Source organism: Podarcis melisellensis (assembly GCF_964234715.1).
Source record: "Podarcis melisellensis genome assembly, chromosome: 12".
Classification (NCBI taxonomy): Eukaryota; Metazoa; Chordata; class Lepidosauria; order Squamata; family Lacertidae; genus Podarcis; species Podarcis melisellensis.
Window position 1 is genome coordinate 54,803,111 of NC_138544.1, and position 26,211 is coordinate 54,829,321.

At 46.1% G+C, this 26,211-nt stretch overlaps 2 protein-coding genes and 1 long non-coding RNA gene across 8 annotated transcripts in view; 1 reads left to right on the forward strand and 2 right to left on the reverse strand.

The window, feature by feature from the left end:
• LOC309353458 overlaps positions 1–26,211 on the reverse strand; it is a 339,290-nt gene that overhangs the window by 114,283 nt on the left and 198,796 nt on the right. The window lies entirely within an intron of this gene.
• Positions 600–18,088, reverse strand: GUK1 (guanylate kinase 1). Of its 2 annotated transcripts, none has more exons than XM_081882734.1 (8): positions 17,924–18,088; positions 7,930–8,043; positions 6,996–7,037; positions 6,205–6,301; positions 4,493–4,631; positions 3,195–3,279; positions 1,650–1,735; positions 600–782 (listed from the first exon to the last, which is right to left on the reverse strand). In XM_081882734.1, the coding sequence occupies exons 1-8, from the start codon at positions 17,958–17,960 to the stop codon at positions 747–749; spliced, it is 636 nt and encodes a 211-aa protein (XP_081738860.1). In that variant the 5' UTR covers positions 17,961–18,088; the 3' UTR covers positions 600–746. The 2 variants fall into 2 exon arrangements, with proteins under 2 accessions (XP_081738860.1, XP_081738861.1); XM_081882735.1 differs by having other exon boundaries at positions 7,926–8,043.
• MRPL55 (mitochondrial ribosomal protein L55) lies at positions 16,428–25,052 on the forward strand. 5 transcript variants are annotated; one of them, XM_081882769.1, is made up of 4 exons: positions 16,428–16,451; positions 20,208–20,372; positions 23,633–23,834; positions 24,806–25,052. In XM_081882769.1, the coding sequence occupies exons 2-4, from the start codon at positions 20,347–20,349 to the stop codon at positions 24,953–24,955; spliced, it is 378 nt and encodes a 125-aa protein (XP_081738895.1). In that variant the 5' UTR covers positions 16,428–16,451; positions 20,208–20,346; the 3' UTR covers positions 24,956–25,052. The 5 variants fall into 5 exon arrangements, with proteins under 5 accessions (XP_081738895.1, XP_081738893.1, XP_081738897.1 ...); XM_081882767.1 differs by lacking the exon at positions 16,428–16,451 and adding an exon at positions 18,145–18,171; XM_081882771.1 differs by lacking the exon at positions 16,428–16,451 and adding an exon at positions 18,145–18,171 and having other exon boundaries at positions 20,213–20,372.

Consider the following 26,211-nt stretch of genomic DNA (forward strand, 5'->3'; position numbering starts at 1 on the left):
CAGCATTCATTTATGCTTAGACCTCATTAAGCTCTGTATATAGTTGTATAATAGTTGTAGATAGAATAAAAGAAGTTATTCTACAGAGCTGCTCTCCAAGTCGTTTATATACTCTGCTAGACTCTGCTGTGCGACGACTGTCTACTTGTGGGAGTGAATCCGGTGCTCACAACTCTAAGCTGTGAGTCCACAGCACTTTGACCTGTTCCTGTCCAGAAGGTGGTCTCTGGAAGTGCTACCCAGCTCGCCTAGCCCAGTCGGGGCTGAAGTGCATGAGTCCAGTTGGTGGCACTGGCTCAAGGGCGATGCTGACAGTTTCTGGCTGCTGAAAGTCCAGTATTCTGATCTCACAGCGTCCAAACAGATGCCAGATGCCTCTGGGAAGCCTGCAAGCTGGACCTGAGTGAAAGAAGATTCTGCTCACCTGTGATTCCTGGCAAGGGGAATTCAGGAAGCATTGATGCCTCTGACAGTGGAGGCAGAACACAGTCATTGTGGGGCACCAATCTTTGCTACTATTTTCAGAGTAGTGCTTCATGTTGCAGACTTGGAAGCTTGTCTAGATCACACACGGGAAGTATGAAAACGCACAAAGATCAGGTTTCATATTTTCTTCTTTAATAGAAAGTGCCCTAAAAGAATTCCATTACCAGGCTAAAAGGGAATGTGTGCGTGTCTGTTTCTAACACAGAAGAACAAGCAGCAAAAAGACATCGGGAATGGTCTGCAAAGGTTCCAGCGGCTATTCATGATTTCTTGGATCCCTGCGCCTTCTGGATTTCCTATGAGAATGGGAAGAAATGGTTAACACAGTGATTTATATGAAACTACCACGGCCCTGTGATCATCTTCTGAGGCCTTTCTTCATGTGCCTCCTCCATGAGAGGTGCGGAGGGTGGCAACACAAGAACAGGGCCTTTTCTGCAGTGCCTCCCCGTTTGTGGGATGCTCTCCCCAGAAAGGTTTGTCTGGCACCTTCATTATACATCTTTAGGTGCCAGGTGAAAACGTTCCTCTTCAACTAGGCCTTGGGCTGATTGACATCCAATGCCTTTTAAAAATTGGTTGGGGAGGAGCGGGATAATTGGGTTGTTCTTGTTCTTACTTTTATTATGTATTTTGTGTTTTTATATTGTGATTTTATGCTGCAAATTGCAGACTGCCCTGAGACTTGCAGGCACAGGCAGTATGATTTATTTTAATCATCATCATCATATTCAAATGCCTTTATCACTTTGGTCAAGGGACATAAAATAGGGAGAAGCATAAAGTACTGCAGCCATCACATACTTCAAGCTAAAAGCAGCTAACCCTGCAGAGAAAACAGCTACTGTGAAGGAGGAAGGGTGTTGGCTTGGCTGGTGAAGGGGTGGAGAACCTCACACAGGACTTCAAAGCAAGTGAGCCAGGAGCTGTAACCAGGAACCCCTTTCCAAAGGAGTAGGCAGTGTTTTGTCTCTGGCAGCTAAAACAGAAGACAATCTTGTGGCACCTTAAATAACTAACAAATGTACAAAAGGTTTAGTGGATTGTAGCCGATTTCATCAGATGCATGGACGACAAACAAGGAAACGGATCATTCCATGACCCAGGAAATATCCGTACAATTCAGACAGAGAACTGTGTTCCGAGGAAGTGAAATAGCTTACCTCCGCAAGAATATTTTTCAGCTCGGTATATGCTTCTTCCAAATCATTGTTAATGATGATCAAGTCGAAAAGCCCAGGCTCCTTACCTGGCAAATCGAAACAGATGCACAGACACACACCGTTAAACCAGAAGTCAGAGGATCAGAGGCGTGCGGATTGGGAACAGTTATGGACCACCGGTATTAAATTTACGGCATGTAATGCCTTAAGAGAAAATATTATGAAAATGATTTATAGGTGGTACATGACTCCAGTCAAGCTTGCAAAGATCTATCATTTGCCCAATAATAAATGCTGGAAATGTAACGAAACTGAAGGACCTGCCCAAAGATTAAAGCCTTCTGGGAAATGATTTATAATGAAATTAAGAAGGTACTTAAATGTACTTTTCATAAGAAACTAGAGGCATTTCTCTTGGGCATGGTTGACCAATTGGTGTCAAGAAAGGATAGGATTTTTTTTATGTATGCTACCACAGCAGCAAGGATACTTTTAGCAAAGTATTGGAAGACGCAAGAATTACCCACACTGGAAGAATGGCAGACGAAAGTGATCGACTTCATGGGATTGGCAGAAATGACCGTCAGAATCCGGGACCAAGAGAAAGAGACGGTGGAGGAAGATTGGAAGAAATTTAAAGTTTATCTTAAGAACAGTTGTAAAATTGTTGAGTGTTAAAATGTCAAGGGGAAGGAAGATGCAGAATTGCAGCTGAAACTGTCTGATAAATTAAGATGAAACTGAGAAAAAATAAGTCATAAAATATAATGGGACCAAGGGGTTGCTGAAAAACTGTAAAATAAGGATGCAGAGAGGGGGAGGTATGGGGAAGTCCATGAAAGAAGGTTTATGAAAAGGAGGATATGAAAATATACGTGTTTGTATGTGTTTGTTTGTTTTAAAATGAAAAACCAATAAAAAAAATTATAAAAAAAAACAGAAAATCAGAGGCGTGCGAACTACACAGACACTGTTCTGTCTTTGCTCCCTTCCAGATGCAATAACAAGAGTGACTAAGCGAGTCCAGAATCTCAGAAGTGCCCTTTTCCCAGACCCGGGGGAGTATAGATTCTGCCTCTTTGTGAATCAGAGACTGACTTCTTGCAGCCAACTGCCATGGACTGCTTTCACCGTTTGGCATTTTCCTGAGGAAAGGCACTGCTGTTGCCTAGCGAGACAATTCCAAATCACTTCTGGTGGACCTGTGTTAAGATGTTAAGCCCTCGCAAGGCAAACCCCGTTCCCCTCCAGCAGATACCGGAAAAATGTACAGGGGAGGGAGGGATCTGGGGCACAAAAGAAGCAACTGGTGAGGTAGGCCCTATCCACCAAACACAGCTCAGCTCCACCCTTATGCCTTCATTAATCTCCCTCTTGCAATCTCTCTCCGCCGTATATGAGCGCCGCTGGTTCAGACTAAAGGCCCATCTAGATCAGCACCCAATTTCCCACATTGGTCAACCAAAGACGCCGATGGAAAGCACACAAACAGGACACCAAACTAGGACAACAACGCACAAGCACACAAAACTCTAGTGTACTCACTAAGTTCCATGTCGATGCGAGCTGCGTTCAGCCGCTTCTGTAAGCTTTCCTCCGTTTCTGTCTGTCTGTCCCGTAACCGTTTTTCCTAAAGGTTTCCAGAGGGGGAGAAACGAGAACGAAATTCATACCCCCAACATGAACAGGGTGGGTCCCATTCTTCTCACCTCTCAGTGCTCCATGTTGGCAAAAACCCCTCTAGGTCTTAGGCAGGGAAGAAACAGTGTCACGGACCCGCTGTTTAAATGCCCTATGGTGCATTTCACTGCCCCGTATGGAGCACTTTGGTCCTGCCTTCTGTTTACAGCAGCGGCCTGACCAGTGCTTCCAGGAACCTTGCAGAGTACGGAGGCAGCAGACTCCCCCATTGTTGGCTTCCAGTGTCCAGTGACAAGAAGAAGCCCACAGACAAGGAAGTCACTGTCTTAAATCAGTGACCAGTGACGAATCAGCCTGCTGTGGATTAATTTAACAGCCTAAGAAAGCTACCCAAGACAGCAGTCCTCACCACATTTTGTCTTTCTTACAGAATTCATAAAAAGGTAAAGGGACCCCTGACTGTTAGGTACAGTTGCGGACGACTCAGGGGTTGCGGCGTTCATCTTGCTTTACTGGCCGAGGGAGCTGGCGTACAGCTTCCGGGTCATGTAGCCAGCATGATTAAGCCGCTTCTGGTTTATGAATGGCGCAATGAATGGAAATGCCATTTACCTTCCCGCCGGACTGGTACCTATTTATCTACTTGCACTCTGACGTGCTTTCGAACGTCAGGAAGGAGCAGGGAGCGAGCAACGGGAGCTCACCCTGTTGCAGGGATTCAAACCACCAACCTTCTGATCAGCAAGACCTAGGCTCTGTGGTTTAGACCACAGCGCCACCCACGTCCCTACTACAGTATTCATATTAGGATATAAAACCAGAATTCAGAGCCGGCCCTACTATTAGACTGACTGCTCTGCTTTGCTTAACGTTCAATCTCATGCAGAGTTCTATGGAGTGGGCTGCTATTTAGTGACGTTTCGCCTGGCCCTAATAAAGGTACTGGCCAAATGTGGATTTTGGAATTGTTTTGTTGTTGCTTATTTTACTATATAAAACTCTGTGCACGCAGACATTACATCACATCAGGGGTCACCACCGCAGGGCCTGCCAAATGCCGCTGGACTCCAGCTCCCATCAGCCCCAGCCAGCATTGGCAACACTAAACGATGGTGGGAGTTGCAGTTTGGAGGGCATCCTGTTGCCGACTCCCTGCCATGTATCAGTTGCACAGAACTGTAGCTCACCCCCCCCCCACTCACCAAAACTTCTATGGACGGGGCTTGGACAGAGATGTAGATGGGATTAAGGTCAGTTTTCTTGATGTTCTTCACACCCTGCATGTCTATGTCCAAAATGCAGATCTGGTTCTGCGCTTGCACAGCCTGAATAGCGGCTTTGCTGAGAGGGAGAGAAGGTGGTTAATGCTCACAAAGTGGAGGTGCTTTTTTTTATCCAAGAACGGTCTCGCAACAAAAGAGGCGACTTTGAGGACCAGCACCTTGAGCTCGTCGGTGTGTTTCAACCATCTCTAAGAGTCTCAAGGACATCTGGCTGCAACAAGCAGCCTCACATACATTATGCAGGGTTCTTGTGGGGATTAAATGGGATGGAGAAGGAGCTCTTAAGGTGGGATATAAATAATGCAGCAGCAACAACAACAGCAAGAAGAAGAAGTAGTAATAGTAGTAGTAGTAGTAGTAGTAGTAGTGAGGGAATAAATATATGGAAGGTGGGGTAATGGGTGGGAGACCCTGTTCACAGCTTACCCTTCCTCTCATGACACTAGTTTAACTCTAAAGCTTTAGCTCCAAATAATTACCGTATTTTTCGTCGCATAGGACGCTCCGTCCCATAGGACGCACCTAGTTTTTTTGGGGGGAAATAAAGGGAATATTTTCCCCCTTTATTTCCCCCCCAAAAGCAGGTCAGGGATACCGAACCAGGTCGAGGAACAGCGGGATGGCGGCGCTGCGCCTCCCTGCTGTCCCCCGAGCTTGTGGGGCTGGCCGATGTCTGCCCAGCGCGAGGGGCGCTCTGCTTCAGGGCGCCCCGCCCGCCGGGCAGCAGGCTGCTATCTGCAGCGTGGGGAGCCCTGCGGGGAAGTCCCGCAGGGCTGCCTAGGCTGCGGATGTGTTCCCGAAGCGCTGGGCGCTCTGCTTTCAGGGCGCCCGACACTCCGGGAAGCAGGCTGCTCTCCGCAGCCTAGACATCCCTGCAGGACCTCCCGCAGGGCTGCCTAGGCTACGGATGTCTTCCTGAAGCCTGGAGAGCGAGAGGGGTCGGTGCGCACCGACCCCTCTAGCTCTCCACGCTTCAGCGAAAGCCTGCATTCGCCCCATAGGACGCACCCAGATTTCCCCCTCATTTTTGGAGGGGGAAAAGTGCGTCCTATAGGGCGAAAAATACGGTAAATCTGGTTCTTTTCATCATCAGTGCAGGGCAGCCTTCTCCATCTTGCTGCGCCGGGGCAGTAGTCCCAAACATCTGGTGGGCATCAAGTTGGGGAAGGCTGGTAAAGGTCCTCAGAAATTAGATGACCCTTGGGTGGAGCTTCAGGCAGGGGGATTTTGTCACAGCTCACAGTCCTAATCTTTGCTTTCTGTCTCAACCCACTGGGGACAAGGCATGACGCAGCATTTGACGCATGTGGGATGTCTCCAAAGCCAAACAGATTCCCATCACCATCAGTTTGGACAAGCTGTGAATATCCATCTTGTCCAACAAAAACACTGGTTACAAGGTTCATTGAGCCCCTCCAGACAAGCTACTTGCACTAGGAATGTGAAAAATAGGAAACAGCAATGGGGGGTTTGTGTTGAGGACACTTGGGTCCTTTTTTTGGTTGCAATTCATAGCTTCTTGTTTTGTTTCTAGCCATTGTGGTTGCAGAAATGCATTTGAAAATAGGATAGCAAAGAAGAACGAAAGAGCAAAATCTGACAACTGCTCCTGTCCAAACCAAATCACATACCTTGTTCCGTACATGTTCCCAGAAAATTCTGCATTTTCAATGAAGCCTCCAGCGTCAATTTGCTTCTGCATCTCTTCCCTGGTCACAAAATGGTAATCTGCGGGGGAGGAGGGGAGAGGAAAACGAGGTTTTTACATGCCTATCAGAGACACTACACTCCAAGCAGTGTTAGAAATTAACCAGGCGCATTTTGTGACTGTCATGGGTCCAGTTGTGACCACATGGAAATCTCTGGGTGGCAGGTTTGCGACTGGGGGAAGCAAAACGTCACTTAGAGAAGGATCTAACATATTTGTTTTATTCTGAATTGTTTTATTTGAGGTTTCAATGTGTTGCAAACCGTTTTGAGTTTTGTTCTCTGAAATATAAAGTGGTATAGACATGAAAATCATCATCGTCCTCATTCCATGGTGAGGGAGGGGAAACGGCACCTAGACCTTCCATTGTGGCACCCGCAACCTAGGTTTAAGGTGCCATTTAGTGATTAAACTATATATCTGAGTTGCTAATACTGACCCCCCCAAGTGTTCCAAAGATACACTACAAACACCTAATCGTGCATCCATGCACTCACCAACATAACCACCTCTAAGCAGATGTTGCTGGACCACAACTCCCATCATCCTTTGCCATGCTGGCTGGTGCTGATGGAAGATGGAGTCCAACAACCTCTGGTAGGCCTAAACCCATCCAGTCCCACCCTTAGCCTAGAACCAGTTGTTTTGTTAGAGAAATGCTTTTGCTAATCTCCCATTTTCTGTGATGATGGTAGCTAGGACCTGGACACTGACCTTTTCCGTTCACTTCTCCGGGTCTTGGTTGCCTTGTGGTATCTGCAAGCAATAAATATTTTTAAAACGCACCATTAACACACGTTGCGCGTTTCGCCAAGTGGTTGGGAAACCCAAAAAGAAAGGGACGTGCTTCTCCCTCTCTGGCCCCTGCAATGATCAAAAGAGCCTTCTCTGTTTAACTGAAGGCTTTGACTTCTTTTCAAAATACAAACAGCCAGGCCAAGGGACTGATGTTGCTAGTTCCTCTGCCCTACTTTGAAAAGCAGATAAACAGGCAAGAGAGCTTCAGAGGAGAAGGCGGTGGGCTCTTTTCATCAGAGATTTTTAAACAAAGGTTGGAAGGCCATCTGTTGGGGATTCTTTAGCTGCAATTCCTGCTTTGGAGGAGTTAGAGAAGCTTCCGCTGAAGCACAAAGTAGTATATAAATTACCTTAATATTAATCATAATAAGCACTGGCTTAATTTAGGGGGCAGGGATGCGGGTGGCGCTGTGGGTTAAACCACAGAGCCTAGGACTTGCCGATCAGAAGGTTGGCAGTTCGAATCCCCATGACGGGGTGAGCTCCCATTGCTTGGTCCCTGCTCCTGCCAACCTAGCAGTTCGAAAGCACGTCAAAGTGCAAGTAGATAAATAGGTACCACTCCGGCGAGAAGGTAAACAGCGTTTCCATGCGCTGCTCTGGTTCGCCAGAAGCGGCTTAGTCATGCTGGCCACATAACCTGGAAGCTGTACACCGGCTCCCTAGGCCAATAAAGAGAGACGAGCGCCGCAACCCCAGAGTCTGCCACGACTGGACCTAATGGTCAGGGGTCCCTTCACCTTTACCTAATTTAGGGGGCAAAGCTCAAGGACCTGCCAGCCTTCCTTGTGACAACCCTGATGCGAACACACTGCTTCACCACCAGCCCAGCAGAAATGAACTCACTCACGGGAGACGCTGAAGCCGAAGACGTTCTCATAATCCTTCAGGAGTTTCTTCAGCAGAGTGCTTTTCCCCGCACCGGACGGCCCGCTCAGGACAACTGGCCTTGGTCCCGTCATAACTGGGGGAAAGTCGTTTCATCGTTAGAAATGCATGCTGTCTTGGGAGATTGCTTATGGATGCATAACACTAGAACTCGTGGACATCCAAGGAAGCTGAATGTTAAAAGATCCAGGACAGAGAAAAGGAACTCCTTCTTCACACAGCCAATGAACTAGGGAACTAGGCAATGGCCACCATCTTGGATGGCTTTGAAAGAGGACTGGACAAATTCCTGGTGGACAAGGCTATCAGGGGCTATCAGCCTTGATGGCTAAGCTGTCTCCATGGTCGGAGGCAGCAATGCTTCTGAACATCAGCTGCTGGAAACCACAGGAGGGGACAGCGCTCATGTGCTTGTGGTTTCCTACAGTCATCTTGGTTGGCCATTGTGAGAAAAGGTTGCTGAATTGGGGGGCCATTGGCCTGATCCTGCAGGCTCTTCTTACCTTCTTATGTATTCCTGCAGCCTCCCGAATGATTGCGTAGAAACGTGGGATTATAGTGCGCTCTACATGGGGCTACCTTTGAAGGTGACTCGGAAGCTACAACTAATCCAGAACACAGCTGCCAGACTGGTAATTGGGAGCGGCTGCTGGGACCATGTAACACTGAATCTACTTGGGCTCCCAGTACGTTTCCAAGCACAATTCAAAGTGTTAGTTTTGACCTTTAAAGCCCTAAATGGCCTCGGCCCTATATACCTGAAGGAGCGTCCCTAGCACGTTATTAAGCCTGGACACTGAAGTCCAGCTCTGAGGGCCTTCTGGTAGTTCCCTCACTGTGAGAAGTGAAGATACAGGGAACCAGGCAGAGGGCCTTCTCGGTGGTGGCACCCGCCCTGTGGAATGTCCTCCCCTCAGAGATATCAAAGAGTTAAGCAACTATATACTTTTCCGCGGACATCTGAAGGGAGCTCTGTTTTGAGAAGCTTTCAATGTTTGAAGCTGTATTTTTTCGGAAGCTGCTGGATCTGGGGAAACCCAGTCAGATTGTTGGGGTAGAATCATCATAATCATCGTTTATTAAAGATAAGTGCATAGTAATAATAATCGATAACTTATTGTAACGTCTCACATCTCTCCATGTCTAAGTTCTTCTGCACAACAGACAGCCCTTCTAAAGAGGTACCAGCTAAATCAGCTTTCCCCAACCTGGTGCTCTCTGGGTGTTTGAGCACTACAGCTCCCACCAGCTGCAGTCAATGCAGAGGGAGGGGAAAGTAATGAAATATATTTTGAATACTGGGGAGATTTCCCCCACCCCACCCTGGCCATCTCCCTTGGAACTGCTCTGGGGAATATCAACATATTATCCAGGTTTTGGAGAGCCCGCCAGCACCTTTGGGACCTCAGTAGCCAGCACTCCAACCCCTGCCATCCCCTCAGACCTATTCTCATGCTTAGCAGCCACCAAACTTCATATTCATCTCCATCTGGTATGTAGCCTGAGACCCTATCTGCCTGCAGACTGTCTCGCCAGAGGGGTGCATGCTCTGGTTATCTCCCGCTTGGACTACTGCCATGCGCTCTACGTGGGGCTACCTTTGAAGGTGACCCAGAAACTACAACTAATCCAGAATGCGGCAGCTAGACTGGGGACTGGGAGCGGCCGCTGAGACCATATAACACTGGTCTTGAAAGACCTACATTGGCTCCCAGTACGTTTCCGAGCACAATTCAAAGTGTTGGTGCTGACCTTTAAAGCCCTAAACGGCCTCGGTCCAGTATACCTGAAGGAGCGTCTCCTCCCCCATCGTTCAGCCCAGACACTGAGGTCCAGCTCCGAGGGCCTTCTGGCGGTTCCCTCCCTGCGAGAAGCAAAGGTACAGGGAACCAGGCAGAGGGCCTTCTCGGTAGTGGCGCCCGCCCTGTGGAACGCCCTCCCATCAGATGTCAAAGCGATGAACAACTACCTGACATTCAGAAGACACCTGAAGGCAGCCCTGTTCAGGGAAGTTTTTAATATGTGACATTTTAGTGTATTTTTCATCTTTGTTGGAAGCCGCCCAGAGTGGCTGGGGAAACCCAGCCAGATGGGCGGGGTACAAATAATAAATTATTATTATTATTATTATTATTATTATTATTATTATTATTATTTCAGGGCAGGAACAAAAAAAGGGGAGGGTGGAAGCATAGAGACACGGCTGATTGAGAGGTGTGTTCTGACCAGAACAGTTAGCATCTGGTGAAACACAGCCAAGTGGAAGAGAAGCCTGGAGAAGAGGTGAGATGGTCTTGTTCTCTCTCACACATGCACACACAACTCATTTCGCAAGGCAACTCTCAGTCAGGAAAATATAGGAGCTCAAGAACGTAAGAGCCCATCTGCTGCACCAGACCAAAGGCCTATCTCATTTGTCATTCTAATCTCACAGTGGCTAGCCAGATGCAGACATGATCCCCCCAAAACTGGTGGTACCCAGGGGCCAAAAGACTGAGCATATATAGACTGTGTTCGTGCTCTTAATTTGCCATTGTACTATCCATCCATGCTCTACAGCCCTATGCTTACCTGGTGCATTTTTAAAGGAAACACAGATGTCCCAAGAGCTATAGCTTAGCTGATGGAGCTTAAAGTCAAAGTGCATTAGCCTGAACGATTCATCCATAAAGAATGCCCGTCCAGCGCACTCCCTATGCAAAGTAGAATTCGGAAAGCAAAAAAACAACAACCTCACAGTGCTGCTTTCTGCCTTGCAAACAAACTGGATATTTTAATCTAGCATTTCCACGGCTTTATTGCCACTCCCTCGCTTCACTACAAAACTCCCGTGAAACAGATTATTAGTACCATTAGCGAGATGAGCGAGCAAGCCCAGAGTCGTCCACCACTGGACCTAATGGTTAGGGGTACCTTTACATGTACACTGCCCAAGCGAAAACTGGGATTGGGCTTTTAGCCAACCAATTTTTTAAAACTGCTGTATGAGGACATCTCTCATTGTACAGTTATTACTATGAGCCTCATTACACCGTAAAGTCTTAACAAATTTATTACAACGCAAGCTTTCGTGGATTCAAGACCAGCATGTGCCGCAATAAAATCTGTTAGTCCTTCAGGCACCACAAGACTCTGTTGCTTTTGCGACAACAGGCTAGCACAGTTACCCCTCTCTCTACATTTTTATAGCTTGCAACCTGGAAGCAGAACATGGCAGCATTAAGTAACAGGCACAATACTGTATACCGTATTTTTTGCTCTATAAGACTCACTTTTTCCCTCCTAAAAAATAAGGGGAAATGTGTGTGCATCTTATGGAGTGAATGCAGGCTGTACAGCTATCCGAGAAGCCAGAACAGCAAGAGGGATTGCTGCTTTCACTGCGCAGGGATCCCTCTTGCTGTTCTGGCTTCTGAGATTCAGAATATTTTTTTTCTTGTTTTCCTCCTCCAAAAACTAGGTGTGTCTTGTGGTCTGGTGCGTCTTATAGAGCGAAAAATACGGTACTCTTATAGCAGAATGTCAATTTCCTAAGCACAAAATTCAGATTGGGGCATTAGGGGGATGGGGGCTCCGGATACAGACTGCAAAAAACCAGAGTGGGACTGTGCCCTGTATCAGAGCACACCCTTTGCACGTTAACTCTCTTCCCACTGTGGCAAAGAAAGAGGTGTTAGCTGCCTTTTCACCCATTTGCTGCAGTTTAATATGCATTTAACTGCATGCAGGTGTCCTACCGCTTTCAGAACAGAAAGACAACATCCCCACAAACAACATTCAGCAAACAGAACTAAGACTTAACAGCTACCACAATATGGAATATCCGTTTTAATAGTCTTTCCCAACCTGGTGGCCTCCAGACATTTTGGGCTACAATTCCCATCAGCCAGCCAGAGCTTCTCTCTATCCCATTTTACCACACCAAACATACTTTTATAGACCTCTGTCACATCCTTTCCTGGGTAATCTTTCCTAATTTTAACCCACAAGCAAAAGCGTTAGCAATTCCTCTTAAGGAGTATGTTCCACATCTCAATCTTTTCATCGCTTGAGATCAAAGCTATAGGAAAGAGGAAGCACTCGCCTCAACCCCCATCGTCCTGGATTATTATTAATTTTTTAGGAATTCAGTCTTTTAAACTTCAAATTGGCCCTTTACTCAGAAGCCAGACAAAGGTGAATGAAAGTGAGTCAGATGCAGAAGTGTTGCTGCCATTTTTGGGGTAGCAGCTGCAGACATCCACACCACGCCAGCACTCCCAGAGTTTTCTCACATCTTACCTTTTTGCTTTTCTGGGGTCCTCCTAAAATTCCCTGAGAGGCTTTTGCTGTTCTTTTTTTTTTTTTTTTGAGTGCCTAACAAACCGATCCCGACAATACAGGGAAAGGGCAGCGCAGGTAGAGCACCTGTCTATTTGTGAGCGCCTAAAGTCTTACTAATTTCCAGATCTTTCACCTTGAGATAGCCAATGAAAAGCCACCACCCCCCAAATCCCTAATCACCTCCTGTGGTTTCCTCCACACTCCCTCCTCCTGCTTTACATAGCTTAGAAGATTCAGCCACACCCTGAGCTTAACTCCATGAAGCGTACCTTCTGCTTCAAAGCAAATGCTGCCTTCGGAAAGAAGGAGTTTTAATTGAATGCATATTTGTCAAATTATTTATAATATTTCCACCCCACTTTTTCCACAGCCAGGGGAAAGCAGCAGATCACAAAGCATTCACTTAAACACACACACAAACCTACAATAAACACTGCATTCATTTAGAATCACAAGTGAGAAACAGTACCCACAAGGGTGCTACTTACATACTGCTCAACTGTCCTTATTTATCAGGGACAAGACAACCTCAATGTCCTGGGGTCCCTGCCCCCCAATACACTGTCATCCCTGTTTTGACTACTGAGGAAAGTCAGAGACGATAGAATTGACTGCAACACTTCAGATTGAAGGTGGGAGAACTATAATTTTAAACTCTCCTCCCCATTTAAAAGCAGCAACAACGAAAACATAACCAACTCCCTGAGAAACAGAAATCTAGCACAGCAGGGAGAAAGGTTCTGTTCCAGCCCTTCGCCAGATGCGATGGCTTTCTAGGTACAGGGAGATCTCATGCTGTGTCTCCAAAATGCAGCACAAGGCTCTCTTGCCCTGTGGGGTGGAGAAGCATTCTAGAAATCCATCAGAAGATTAGTCTTGAGCACCATGCAAAACAAGCCCCAGCCCTCTTCTCCATCTTCAGGATCAGAGATAATATACAAATAAATGTGCAGTGCTGTGTTGGACACCATAGAGTGGTAGTTAGAGTGCTGGACTAGGACCCGAGAGATCAGGGTTCAAATCCCCACTTATCCATGAAGCTCTCTGGGTGTCCTTGGGTCAGTCACTCTTTCTCAGCCTAAGCTACCTCACAGGGTTGTTGTGAAGATCAAATGGAGAGAGGGAGCACCTCGTGTGCCACCTTGAGCTCTTTGGAGGAATGGTGGGATATATAAATGTAATTAATAATAATAGTCACCATTCCCCACAATTGTGCTGGGCATCTGAGGCCCTCTGTGCACCTTAAAAGCCCTGCACAACTGAAGGATCCGTCTTGAGATTTTGCAAAAAGAAAAGAAAAGCTCAACAACTTTTTAAATATAGCAACCTTCCCAATCAGATGTGCAGAAGATTTTCTCCACAGCCAAAGTGACAACCACCCTTTCCCACATAAGCTGGACTCCAAGCATTCTGCCACTAGGAACTTGTCCCAAGAGGTCAATTTTTTTGCAGATAATCAATGTAGGATGCTTCCCTGCTGCAAGTCCAACACAATGTAGACTGAATAAATTCATCCAAGCTGCTTCTAAGACCCACATTTCCGCATATGTTCTAGCAAGTGACAGAGAGAAAGGGAAAATGGATGGGGAGATAGCAAGAATTTTGGATGGAGATTGCAAAATTGACCCATCCGGCTCAATACTGTCTACACTGACTGGCAGAGTTTCAGGCACGGGCCTCTTCCAGCCCCACCTGGAAAAGCTGGAAGTTGAATCTGAGACCTTCTGCATGCAAGGCAGATGTTCTACCACCAAGCTCTGGCCTTCCTCATAGATTACACTGGAAGGACAGCAAAGAAGGCAAAATATAAACATCGGAAGAGATCAACAAAGCACGTTCTGGGCATCACGCAAGCTTAGAGGAAGAAAAGACGGAGCAGATTGGCATTGGGAGAAAAGAAGATTAGAGGGTGGTTCTCATTCTAGCCTCAAGAAAGGTTGTGCGATTAGGCACTTTTAATCACCGGTCCTATTTATAGCCTTGTCCTTTTTGTAAAGTGCACCTTCCCCAGAATTTCATAACGTGGGACCGAAGGGCAGCAAAAAAGCACATTCGCTGGTTGAAAGGTTAAAGCCAAATGACAAGAAGAGTAAGAAACCAATGGTTATTTTGAAACTCAGTTTGCAAGAGGCCACCACTGGCCTTCTAAAGGACTTTGCTCCTCTTTGATCTTGTAACAGGAAAACAGTGCATATGAATCAGGCCTGTGAACAATTGCAGGAAGGCCTGCATCTACTGGTATATATCTATATGATTTCAGCAAGGATTTCCAACTCACTAATGCTTAACAGCAGCAGCCGGGTACACTTGCTGTGGCCTGCAGAAGGGCTAAGCCAGCTGGGGAATCCTGCCAGGGGCCTGATGGACTTATGCTGCCATGCCAAGAATGCCCCATGTCTCCCAGCCAACCAGGGACTCCTGCCCCAAGCTTCAGACAAGCTCTGTACAGTCCTGGAGTGGGTACATGCGAGTAGTGGGATAGACCAGAGGCAGGAATGGGTGTGGCAGCAAGTGCATCATAGAATTGTAGAGCTAGAAGGGATGCTGAGGATCATCTAGTCCAGGCTGCCTCAGCCCTCCAGATGTTTTGGCCTACAACTCCCATGATACCTAGCTAGCAGGACCAGTGGGCAGGGATGATGGGAATTGTAGTCTCGAAACATCTGGAGGGCTAAGGTTGAGGAAGCCCCTGAAATGAAGGAATATGAAACTATTCCATATGGGGATCAAACCTGCAACCTTGGCGTTATCAGGACCCACTGAGTTATCCAGGCTTAGTATAATTGGCTACTTTCTACACACATTCCTTTCTATCCTCCATCTAGGAAAGATTCTTTAGATCTCCCCCCACCCTGGTTTGAAGCAGTAGGTTTCTAATCCTCATGGCTTTCTAAGGGAAGCTTAGGTGAAGGCAAAACATGGCAAAAAGGATAAATTCCATGGTTTTAAACTTACAATGCATAAGAAGGTGTCGTGCTTATGTATTCATACTGGTCAGCATACCCAAGGGATGCTTTTGCAATCAGATGCTCCCTCCATAGCAAGCAATAATCTCTTCCTGTCACCTCACAGCTAAGCCACTCAAGAACACTGCTGGACGTTTCCATAACTGGCTGCCTAAATTTAGTTATCCAAACACAGGTGAGAAGACAAACCAAATCCTGATGAATAGAAGACATGGAAGTCAGGAGACTCTCAGTTCTTCTTTGGGAGATTTTTCATTGGTAAAAGGTATGGAAGAAGCAAGACACAACAGGAGTCTATCCTGCTGCTCAGAAAGGACTGTGGTCATTTATTACCTACTCAAAAACTGCAGTGGACGTTGGAAATGACAACCCACAGTAATACTCTGTGTGGTGCTGGACTCAGTTGCCCCTGGTATGTGGATATGCAGATGCCTAGTCATTATTACTGACGCATCTGGCTAGAAATCTATCTTACTGCCTTTCTGCCAGCTTTTCTCTTTCATCTTCAATCTCAGCCACTAGCTGAGTTACAGTGACATAATGGAATATTCACAAACATTCCAACTGTGAAGAGAGGAGGCAATAATCAGTTATGGAATGCTTCACATCTGATGTAAGTAAAGAAAATGAAGCCTGGCTGGAGGGCTGCATGTTGGTAAGGCTTCAAGATCTTAGAATTATAAAAGGTCAGAAAAGCCAAAAGCCAAATGGTGCAATGGGAAGATTCATAAGTCATACATGATTAATTATATCCCTGGCAGACAGAAGGGCTGAGAATGAGGGAAGCAAAGGAACTGAGAGATGAAAGCCAACTCTATACCAATTTGAAGCAAACAGCCAAATAATCAGTTCTCTAGTTATACACAAAACTGTTAAGCGTTTTAAAGTTGTGTAAAGATCAGGACAGTGAAGACTACACATTTAAGTAAATTAAGAAGCAGTGAAAACTTGTCTGTTTTTCTACTTGAACTAGCTCCCAGTGGCACACCGGCAAGGCTCTAGTAATAAATTTGTTCCAGCTTACAAAGGCTGCACATGTTTATAAGCTATGAAGTAGCTGCAAAGGGAGCAGGTCGTGTGTATTCCCAGCAGAGGGCAGTGGTAATTGGACATTTCCTGCTTCAGTTGTTTTCGTGCGGTGCTTAATGGAGAGTTATATGGAAATAAAAGTCATCCTGCTCAAATCACCAGACATGTGAGTATTAACCACCAACGGCATGCATAAGATGCTCCACTCAGTTAAGTTTGAAATGGGCACTAATTATTCTAAACTTCTATGTGATTTCTTGAAGATAACTGCAGATGCACAAACCTGCAGAAGTACTAATTACCGGTAATATGCAGATTCACCTCTGAGGGGGGCGGGGGGAGGCTTTTGGTGTTGTTAGCTTTGTTATTTCCTTCCAGGATTCAGTTTATTATGAGCTACTTTGAGCACATGCCAATTTTGTAGATTGGATTCTGTTACCTCCACAACCCTTAGAAGTTTCATTTTCATTATCTGTGCTATACATAGCAGAACTTCTGTTTAAGGAGAAACCAAGTACACAATAATTCCTCTGGATATAGCACAAACCTGAAGATTAGTGACACCCAAGGAAGGCAGATTGCTTCTTCTTCTTTAATTAATTTCAAAACTATGACCAGTAACCAAGACCATTCTGAAAGCTGTCAGGGGCAGAGAGTCCATGCCTCCAGCTTCTACCCCAAGAAGTGTGTTACTTCCAAATCCTGCTGCCATAAATATAAACCAATTAATCACAACTCTTTTTTGCTCCCTGAATAGTATTAGGGGTAAGGAGATGCAACATCATGTGGAGGAGCAGATTTGACAAGGAAGTCTATCCCCTGGTCTGTTATTTAAAATATTTAAATACCACTTTAATTCTGTTTTTAAGTGATGGTATGCACGGGAAAATCTTGTGGCTGATTTGAACAACTCTAAAACCAGGAGTGGCATTGGCTGACAGGGCAAAACGCTAGCAGGGATAGGCACCCTCACCCTCGAATCGTCTTGCTAATTATGCGGTTTAAAACGTGCATTTTGCAATGTTTTATTTTGAAATATTTAAGATATCTTAAGTTGCCTGTTAATTATGTTGCTTCGAATGGATACTGCACTTGACTTTCTTCAGTAACGCTTTTATTCTGGGTTGTTTTATTTGATGATTTAATGTCAACTGCAAACCGCTTTGAGGTTTTTTTCCCCTTAAGAACAGAAAGCGGTGCAGAAATGAAACGAATGATAACAACACACGGTGGTGATAGTGGAAAGGCAGGGAGAGGCGAAGGGGGTTTCTTTGCAGCAGCCAAGTCCTTGCAGGGGCAGGAAAGCGGCGGGAGCTCTCCAAAGAGGACCGCAAGGAGGAAGGCGGGCGGGGAAGACTTTAGGGGTGACACCGGGGGTGAAAAGGGATGGGAGTGCCCGGCAGCGAGGCCCAGCCGCTCAAGCGACCCCGGCACCAAGGAGGCTTTGAAGAGGGGAGAAGAGGCGGCTTGAGGGGCGAGGCCCGCGAAGCGCCGGGGAGCGGGAGCGGAGGGAGGAACCAAGGCGAAGGGTCGCGGGAGCAGGAGGGGAAGCTTTCGGTGAAACACCGCGGAGGACAACGGTTGGGGCGCGTGCGGGGGGGGGGGAGGGGGAGGCCGAAAACCGCGCGCCGCACTCACCTGACAGCGCGCGGCAGAGGAAGCGCCGCCAGCGCATGGGGAGACGGAGCGGAGCCGTTTCCCCCGAATGGTGACTCAAGGAGGGCGGGCCGGGGCAGGGCCGGGCCCTGCCGCCGCCGCCGCCGAGAACAAACCCCGCCCCTTTACTCGGAGCCCGCTTACGTCATCGCCGCGCCGCCGCTTCTCGATGTCGCTGGGTGATGACGCAAGAAAAGAAAGGTTCACGTGAGCGGGACTCTTCGGAGCCGGTAAGGAGGAGCAATCCATTGGGGACAGAGTAGCGGGGGGGGGGGTGTTAAAGTATCAATAGGTCAAACCATTCAGGAAGAGGGAGCCGTGGTTTTGGTGGGGAGAGAGGCGCGCGAAGGCAAGTCTGGGAAACAGCGAGGATCGAACCATCTGCAGGCGGAGGCGCGGGGAGAGCAGGGCTAAACCATTGTTGGACCGAATGGGGGGGAGGGAAGCAGTTGAGATTGGGGGCGAACCATTATCGCATAGTAGGGGGGTTCTGAGGGCCAAACCATTTGTGGAGTGGAGGGGGGGAAGGCATGGTCTTGTTTGATGCTCACGTCTCATCTTTTCCTGCATTTTCCCTCCAGTAGTGTGCATTTATGTGTATCTGCCTATTCTATCTATTGTACCTGCATCGCAGGGGGTTGGGCTAAATGACGGGGGGGGGGGGAGGATTCCTTCCAGTTCTACAATTCTGTAATTTGGGCTCCAGTCGTTGCAAGCACTTGCAGTGGCAGCTGCATGCTCTGTCTCTGCAAATACCGTATTTTTCGCTCCATAAGACGCACCTAGTTTTTAGGAGGAAAACAAGGGGAAAAAATATTCTGGACGAAGCAGTGGATGTATGATTTTTGTGGTTCATGGTGTGGCCACAGACATGTGATTTGACGGTGAGTTTGGGGTGGCCCGATGCAAAAATCCTGAGGATCCATGTGGATCCGTGCTTTGTAACCACGTTTTTGTGCCATTGCGGCCCCACGAAACAGTGGATGTATGGTTTTTTTGGTGCAGGCTGTAGCCATGGACATGCTATGTGATCTGATGGTGAATTTGAGGTGACCCAATGCAAAAATCCTGAGGATCCATGGGCTTTTACCTCCCCCCTCCCAGGCAGCCTCCTTTATCTCTAGAGTCCCTTATCTCCCTCCCGATCGCTTGCCGATCAGCTGCTCAGTGGCTTTGTTTCAACACCCCCTTCCCTCTTGTTTGCCTTAGTGTCTTTTCCTTAGCTGAAGCAGTTCTTTGCTCCTCCTTTTCTTCTAATTTCTCTCCTCATTGCTTGTTTTAGTATTCCTGTCTCCTCTCCTTGCAAGTTCGCTGTCTTTACCTCCCCACTCCCAGGCAGCCTCCTTTATTGCTAGAGTCCTTTATCTCCCTCCTGATCGCTTGCTGCTCAGCGGCTTTGCTTCAACACCCCCTTCCCTCTTTCTAAAAAAAAAAGCATGATCTGCTTTTTGCCCCTGGGCAATTCGGTTCCAGGGACCACGCATTCGCTCCATAAGACGCACAGACATTTCCCCTTACTTTTTAGGAGGAGAAAAGTGTGTCTTATGGAGCAAAAAACACGGTACTTCCATCCCTCGATCCAGGAGGAAAACCCCACCCAGGCTTTGAAGGGGGAAGTGCTGGGCATTTGGAAGGCACCTAGGCTGTGTTTCCAAAGCACTGTGAGAAGACCAAAAGTATCTTAATTGCTAACAGCATAAGAACTTTCTTGTTGGATCAGATGCTTTTGGAACACCTACCTCCACACCACGATGGTTTTGACGGGAGGCCACATGCTAGATATTTCCTCCCACCTTAAGCACACACCTGTTGTTCAGATGTTTACTGCTATCTGTTCTAGATTGTCTCTTTTTAGCCATCTCTGCTAAATCTATATACAGTGGTACCTCGGGTTACATACGCTTCAGGTTACAGACTCCGCTAACCCAGAAATAGTGCCTCGGGTTAAGAACTTTGCTTCAGGATGAGGACAGAAATCGTGCTCTATTAGCTAAATCCATTAGCCAATTGAGGCCCCATTAGCTAAAGTGGTGCTTCAGGTTAAGAACAGATTCAGGTTAAGAACGGACCTCCGGAATGAATGAAGTACTTAACCCGAGGTACCACTGTATTTAATAAGTATTTTATATTGCCTTCCTACTTTGATTCATATTTTTATCAATTAAAATAATATATAATATATATATTATATAAACTTGTCAAATATATTATATATAAACTTGTCAAAGAAGAATAAACTTTTCTCCCTTCATTCGTTTCCATAAAGAGCAGCTGTGGCCCCTTGGATGATGTTCCGAAAAGATCATTGCGGTCTTTGCTCATCATAAAAGCCAAATCCTGTGCCTCGGAATCGCTGGAGATTGGTGTTTGTTTGCTCTGCTTCAGGGACTGTACATGAGCTCAGAATGACGACCGTAATCCGGACTTTAAGGTATAACTCTGTTTATTTAGTGGGATCATTGCGCCTTGTGCTGTCCAGGATCTAGAACTGATATGGCCCTTTTCCACAGTTCTTCTTCCGTTCTTGTACATATTCCATGAAAGTACATTGCATTGTTTTTCAGCAGATCAACAGTAAGCCTGCAGTCTCATGCATGCTTCTGAATACCTTTTGCTGGAAAGTAAAAGGTAAAGGTGTCAGGAGCTCAGCCTACACTCGAGTAGGACCCTGGCAGAGACACCTGCCTGACTGGCATGTTCTCTCCCTCCTGGTCAATCGTTCGGGAGCTTCAAAAGCTTTCTTCTGCCCGAGCATCACAGCGACCGATGCCAACCGACACCGGCACACTTAGGGATCCGCAGAGTTTGTGCATCATGTGTAACAGACCTCAGCAACTCAGCATTTTGGCTAATCTACTTTATTTACATCTAAACACACACGGAGCACTGCAACATGGCTCCCTCTCTCTCTAGCATCAGACAGCAAAGAGAAAAAGAACAAAGGACAATAGTCCCACTTCATGGAACACAGGAACACAAACATCCTGTCTCTGTCACTTCCCACTCTGTGGAGTCAAAACATACGCCGTCATGTGATAGACAAAAATCCCATGACTGCAATCATGGGGCAAGAATTCTAACAAAAGGACCCCTGACTATGGGGTGTGGTGCTCATCTCCTCTTTTAGGTCGAGGGAGCCGGCGTTTGTCCACAGACAGCTTTTCCGGCTCATGTGGCCAGCATGACTAAACCGCTTCTGGGGCAACAGGACACCATGACGAGTGCCAGAGCACACGGAAGCAGCAGGAAGGAAGTGTGTTCTTTGCACTCTGGTCCTACTTGTGGGCTTCTGATGGGCATCTGGTTGACAGATTCTGGATTAGATGGGCCACTGGCCTTACACAGCAGGGCACTTACCGTATTTTTCGCCCTATAGGATGCACTTTTCCCCCTCCAAAAACGAAGGGGAAATGTGTGTGCGTCCTATGGGGTGAATGCAGGCTTCCGCTGAAGCCTGGAGAGCGAGAGGGGTCAGTGCGCACCGACCCCTCTCACTTTCCAGGCTTCGGGAGAGCCCCAGCGCCAGCCCCACAAGGTCGGGGGACAGAGGGAGGCAGAACGCCGCCATCCCGCTGTCTCCCGAAGTAGTTTGGAGGCTGGCGGCGGGGAGACCCCACCGCCAGCCCTGCAAGCTATGGGGACAGTGGGGAGGCGCAGCGCATCTTCCCGCTGTCCCCGGACCTGATCTGAATGCGGGCGGTGGGGAGAAGAGCGCTTCTCCCTGCTGCCTGCCCCACAAGCGCCTGGGGGGGAAATAATTTTTTTTTTCTTTATTTCTCCCCCCCCCCCCAAAAAAAAAAAAACTTGGTGCGTCCTATGGGCCGGTGTGTCCTATGGGGCGAAAAATACGGTATGCTTTTCATATGCTATGAACCAACATGGACCCTACAATCATCATCTTCCTGCCCCTCCATGAGAAGTCCAGAGGGTGGCAACACAAGAACAGGCCCTTTTCTGTGTTGGCTCCCATTTTTCGGAATGCTCTCCTCAGAGAGGCTTGCTTGGCACCTTCACTACATATCTTTATATGCCAGGCAAAAGCGTTCCTCTTCTCTCAGGCCTTTGGCTAATTAAACAACCCATGGTCTTTAAAACTGTGCAGAGGCATTACTGTTTTTGTTTGTTGCTACGGTATGTATTTTGGTGGTTTTATATTGTAAATCACCCAGTGTTCCTCGGATGAAGGGCTGTATGGAAATTTAAAAAATAAAATAACAAGTAGAGAGTAATTAAATGCTGCACATGTGTTAATCTGACTAAAACAGCAGTTCATTTGCACATGTTTGATCCCAGGATCTAAGAACCCTCTTAGGGAAAAAAGAGGCTGAGCTTTGTTTTCCTCTGTTACATCAAACAAAACGTGAGCCAGAGTGAATTCGGATAGGTATTGAACCAGCTTCAAAGCCAGGATTAAATCTTCAAAGGTGTGTCTTCTGAGGGCTTTTAATATATATGAATAGAAATTGGCTCCCTTTCTTGTTACTGAATCATCACCTTAAAATGCCAGCCAGGTGCCTGGAAAGCACATTCAATAATAATAATAATAATAATAATATTTATACCCCACCCATCTGGCTGGGTTTCCCCAGCAATTCTGAGCCCTGTTGTGTTAGGGCAGGTGGTTGCCAGCTGATAGAGACAACCCCAGAGCTAGGTATTAATTCATATTGTAGCTTATATATTTTTCCAGGGTGCGTTTTTTTTAAAAAACAAAAACACTTATTATTTCGGTAACCTTCATGACAGGCCTGCATGAGAGGCTGAATGAGTACCAGGCCAGCTTTCAGTGGAGAGAGAAACTACATCTTGACACAGCTTTGCCTTACCCTTAAGTACCAAATTCTATCCGAAGACACCCTGCAACCCCAAATCCAAAGTCTGCTTGCATCTGTTTTGTAATATACGTATATTGTAAGATACATTCATATTGTAATCGCAGAATGGCAGTAAATTTAATTAAATAAATAAAGAGGGAAGGGGGAAGAGTACAGCTTACAGTGGTGCCCCGCAAGACGAACGCCTCGCAAGACGGAAAACCCGCTAGACAAAAGGGTATTCCGTTTTGGAGGCGCTTCGCAAAACGAATTTCCCTATGGGCTTGCTTTGTAAGACAAAAAAATCTTGCGAGTCCCCGCGGGTTTTTTCCGCTTTTTTCCCCTTTTCCTAAGCCGCTAAGCCACTTAACAGATGATCGCTAGAAGCCGCTAGACCGCTGTAGCGCTAATCCACTAAGCTGTCAATGGGCTTGCTTCACAAGACGAAAAACCGCTAGACGAAGAGAATCGCGGAACGGATTCTTTTCGTCTTGCGAGGCACCACTGTATATAAATGAGGCATCTACCCACCCACCCTTTCTGTTGTTATTATTTCAACAGTATTTGCTGGCATTGTGATATTTTCTGGCTTTCTACACTCCCTCCTGATACCTGGACTAGCAATCTTAAGAGCTAGCAACTCAGTGCATTTTAAAATGAAAGCTGGGACGTCAAAGACGCTGAAATCTGCGGCCGATATAAATTTCATGTTCCTTATGGTGCTACTCCTTGCTGCTTGAGGCTAAGCCAAACTGCCTGTTTACTAAATCACAGTCTTTTTCTTACCAGAGTTGGGATGTATATGTGTTCTTAAAGGGTCTATCTGTGTGTCAATTTTTGCATGCATTTTACAAGTTCTTCTCTGAATCGGTTTCAGGGCTTTGCGGTTAGAGGCCTTCTCCGGACTCCTTCCCAGGACTTGTGGCCTCCACACATCCACCAGGCAGTCCAACTCCAACCGGACATCCATCGCCTGCGTGGCCCGGCAGAAGTATGCCCGGCTCTATCCAGTGTTGCTGGTCAGGCCTGACGGTTCTACATTCTATATCCGTTACAAGGAGCCAAGGCAAATCCTTTCGGTTAGAGTTGCTGTTTAATATTCATTCAATTTATAGTTCCACTGTTTATGAGACGGTCCCAGGGCAGGATAGAACATTAAATACAAGAACATTAGAAGCGGGATCAGGCCAATCGCCCATCAAGCACATTTAAAAAGTATACAACTTAATATAAAAAAATCTCTAAGCATTTTACATAAAAATCCCGTTAAAATTCCTCAAAACTAGATAAGAGCAGAACACAACTATATATCACCAATGAAACTGAATTCTGTGATAAATAAAAATTAAGAGTCAATAAAGTCCAGACGCTAGACACATCTCCACACACTGCGAGAGGAGATCACTAGAGGTGTGTAAACTCTGTTCAAGGAAAACCTGTTGACCGTTGCATATGCGTCCAAGAAGCTTTATACAGCTTGAAAACCACAGGCATTGATCCTGACCATCCATGAGGGGGCTGAATTGATTGCGCACCAGGACTAGTAACCTAATAATAGAATAGTCTTTTGGTTTCTAAAGGGATTTCTCAATGTCTTTCCCACAAGCTGCAGACTTAACATTTGAAGCAGCGGGCATTAAATACTGTAATTTTTGTTCTATAAGACTCACTTTTCCCCTCCTAAAAAGTAAGGGGAAATGTGTTTGCATCTTATGGAGCGAATGCAGGCTACGCAGCTATCCCATAAACCAGAACAGCAAGAGGGCTTGCTGCAGCGATGCCTCTTGCTGTTCTGGCTTCTGAGATTCAGAATATTTTTTCTCTTCTTTTCCTCCTCCCAAAACTAGGTACGTCTTGTGGTTTGGTGCGTCTTATAGAGCAAAAAATATGGCACTTCTCTTTCAGTAGCACCCTGAGGCACTTGCCTCAGTAAGTGTATCCCTGCTGGATTTCTAGAGCTGTTAAAAGGAACAGGACACTGCCTGCAGGGGAAACATGGCGATTCTAGGGGTGTTTACAAGTTTCTATGTATGCATAATTCCGTTTCCAGATACCTGTGGACATCAACACGCTCCCTGATGCCGAGAGGAGAGCCCGCTTGCGGAAACGGGATACTACCAAACTTAAACCCAAAGAGGAGACACGTTTCGAAGACGACTTTAAAGTGGACGATTACAGAAAGTTTTGGAAAAAGAAATGAGATCCTCCACCCGGGGTGGAAAATCAGTCACAATCAGAGACTTCATTTTACATTTTAAGTTGTAAAAATGTCCACAAATAAAGAGATGTCTTCTGTTTTCTTTGTATTCCTGTTTTATTTTCTGGGTTGGGGATCCGTAACGGACTAAGTGTGATTATTACCGTGTCTTATCATCCAGTGGAAGTAATCTTAAGTTGATTGATTAAGGCTGGCTTCAGTCCTATGCACAGTTACCTGGGAGGAAATCCCATTGATCTCGGGGCTGGCTTCTGAACAGACATGTATAGGATTTTATTTGTTTTGGGGGTTTTTTATCATTTTTATTGAATGGTTTTATATTACAAAAAACAATCCAGCCATACTACCACTAAATATAATTAAGAAATAAAAATTACATACATTGATACTTAGTTTGTTATTTGTTATTTACCGTCTTATTTCCTCCCAAACATTGCATACAACAACACACATATGTGCAGACACCCACACCCACACAGAAAATGATAATAATGAAAGTAAATATTTTTTCCCCTTTTATCTTCCAAAATCTTTTCTTCAACTTTGACTTCCTGTCAAGCCCCTTTGCATATGTTTTATCTTACATTTGAATGTACACAAAACAATAAACCTTTCTATATAATTTTTCTAATACATTCTGAAAACATAATAAATCCTTAATTGTAGTCCACCTCCTTTTAGTTCCTTTATCACTCGAATGCTAGCATGGAGTCAAAACTGTTATTGTATTTCTGAACATATTTTTTATAAACATCCCATTTTCCCGCTAATTTTTGCTTTGAGTTTCCTCTGAGTTTACTAGTCAGTTGAGCCGTCTCCAGCAATTCCTGTAATTTGATTTGCCAATCTGTTGTTTTTGGAGCCTCGTGATCTTTCCATCCCTTGGCCAGAAGTATTCGAGCCACTGCTCTCTCAGATTTTTTGGGATCTCTTTATCTAAAATGCTTAATGGAAATGCCTCCGGTTTTTTAGTAAAAGTTATCCCCGTCATCTTTTTTAATTCATCGTATATTTTCATATACGATGAAAAATATACGAGGATTTTATTTGTTAATGTTCATTTGAACAAGGGTTTTGGCTATGATTCAGAAGAAAAGGTAAGCACACTATCATGCAAGAGGCATCTCCTCCTGTGCGGAAGAGAAAGGGGAAAACTTATTCTCAAAGAACGTTGCTACTGCTCTTGGCTTTTGCAAATATATCCGTGAAAATCATTAGCAGTGCAATCCTGTGTATGT